This window comes from Rutidosis leptorrhynchoides, chromosome 8 (assembly GCF_046630445.1).
Source record: "Rutidosis leptorrhynchoides isolate AG116_Rl617_1_P2 chromosome 8, CSIRO_AGI_Rlap_v1, whole genome shotgun sequence".
Taxonomy (NCBI): domain Eukaryota; kingdom Viridiplantae; phylum Streptophyta; class Magnoliopsida; order Asterales; family Asteraceae; genus Rutidosis; species Rutidosis leptorrhynchoides.
In genome coordinates, this window is record NC_092340.1 from 58769646 (window position 1) to 58772044 (window position 2399).

General features: G+C 36.6%; 1 protein-coding gene across 1 annotated transcript; it reads left to right on the forward strand.

Annotated features, from left to right (window-relative positions):
* The first annotated feature begins 1078 nt into the window (after nt 1–1078).
* Nucleotides 1079–2107, forward strand: LOC139863441 (F-box/LRR-repeat protein 12-like). The gene has a single exon (XM_071852078.1). The coding sequence runs from the start codon at nt 1079–1081 to the stop codon at nt 2105–2107; it is 1029 nt and encodes a 342-aa protein (XP_071708179.1).
* The last annotated feature ends 292 nt before the right edge of the window (nt 2108–2399 follow it).

The window sequence follows — 2399 nt, forward strand, 5'->3', positions numbered from 1 at the left end:
CGCCAGGATTTTTCTTTACCTACCCGTTAACTGGTAATTTTTTCCCTCGTATTCGTGGCCCGCGGATATCTGCGACCCACGGGCAAATCTGCGGGTTTAAAAATATACATTTTATAACAAAATGTGCTCGTGGATACATACTCATGACCCGCGGAAAAACCCTTGGGTAAACCCGTGAATAATAGGATTAATAACAAAAATGTGTATATGTATAATTATTATATTTATATTTATGCGGGTTAACAAGTATATTGTCACGGGTTTCTCTAATGAGTATCACGGTTTTGCATGTCAGATTTTACCCGTCGCGTTTGTTTTATACTCACGACCCGCCCACTACCCGTTAATGGGTACAAAATTTTTACGCGTCCCGTACCCGCGGGTGAACTCTTTTGAATTTACTTGTCCACCACAGACACATATACCCGTGGGTCACGGGTTTTTTCCGCCCATTGCCATCGGTAATAAACCGAAAAAACTGGTACCGAACCGAAACTGAAACCAGTACCGCTTTAGTAAATAGGTACGGTTTTCGATTCTTGGATTTGTTGATTTCGGTTTCGGTATTAGTAGTTTCGGTACAATAAGGTTCCGGTACCGATTTCATTCCTATGCATACTTTTCGGATTTTATTAAATAAATGTCCCCGAGTCTAATTTTTGGGAGTTATAGAAAAAATTGATTAAAAATATGTATAAAGTACGAGTATAAGAACTACTCCGTAAAACTGTGAATAAGAAATTAAAAGGGTACAAACCCCCATATATATAAGAGCCCATGCGCTAAATATGAAATTTACTGTCACTTTTACGTTAGGTTTCAATCATAATAATCCTATGAAACCAGTTGCGAAAAAAAAAATTCTACGAATAGAACTGGATTGCGGCGGTCCTAACCAGGTAATCGTTTTAAACAATTTAATTTTAATTCAATTATTTAAATATAAATTCTAAATTATACCATATACATATTGTTCATGTTATATTCTTCAATTAACTGATGTACTGTTGTTTCTTTATTTATTGTTTGTTATTGTCCACAGTAATATATTAAATTTTATTTGACCGAGATTTAATAAATGGATGTTCGTGACAAAAAACAGAGGCTGTGCATTACACAACTTCCTGATGACCTTTTGAGCCTGATTTACCGAAAACTAAACGAAAAGCGTGATCAAGTATGTTTTAGGCTAACGGCTGATCATTTTCTTGATATCGCAATTATAAGTTGTAAATGCTTGGACGTTACAAGCTCAACCAGGTTAAGTAAGTCATACAACCTTGATTCAATTGTGCTGGGTAGATTTCTTGATCGTTTTCGGCATTTAGATTCACCTTCATCGATATCAGTTCTGAATCTTTTATATTTCGGCATTACGGACAATGGATTGGAAACGTTAACCAGATATTGTAATAAATCCTTAATAAGCGTCACTCTTACGTCCTGCTATCACATAACAAACACTGGAATTTCGTTTCTTAAACAAAATTGTCCTCAACTTCGATCACTCAAAATAGACTGTTGTAAAAATGTCGTTGGAGTAACATCCCAACAAGGTTTTTCGTCAACTTTGACTTATTTACAAGCTGATGCACATGCCCTTTATCCGACTGGATTTTTAAGTGGAGGCGGTCTTGAGTATCTAGTAGTAGTTTTTCATCACATTGAAAAAAAAATTCAAAAGTATAAGAATGAGATCGAACTTGGTTTGGCGGCAATTGGTTCGGGCATTGCTAAAAATCTTAAAATCCTTCACTTTGATTATTATTCCTATGTTACGGATGACTGCATCATAAAAGTTTCAATGGGGTGTCCCTTTCTTCAGGAGTTGAAGTTAGTAGATTGTACTGGATTAGGGCTCCCTGGTTGGGTTTCAATTGGATTGCATTGTCAAAATTTGGAGACACTACATGTGAACTCGGTCGAGAACCTTTGTGATAGAGGATTACTAGCGTTGGGTCATTGCTGCAAATTATCTGTGTTGTACATGTACTATTGCCCACAAATTACTTCCGTTGGGATTCACGAATTTAAGACACAGAGACCGGATGTCAACATAATAAGGACAATAGGGACACCATGTTTCCCAAAATGGACACAATATTAAGCACTTGAAAGACGTCTTTTTGTGGTGTGATCGTGACAGATGCAGCTTTCTCTTGTGTGGTGTGTCTTTCTCTTATCTACTATGATTTAGCCTACCGTTTTAACACAAAAGTAGGTAGAAGTGGATCAAAGTGATACTTTCGACCAATTTACGTACATAAATGTTGATTTGGGTTACGTTTTATCTCAAACTGTTTACGTACAAAAATGTTGATTTGGGTTACGTTTTATCTCAAACTGTTTACGTACGAAATCGATATGGGTCTAAGGGACTTGTGGGGGTGAATGGATGG

Coding starts and splice junctions, on each gene's coding strand:
- LOC139863441 (XM_071852078.1), top strand. CDS start 1,079: ATGGATGTTCGTGACAAAAAACAGAGGCTGTGCATTACACAACTTCCT.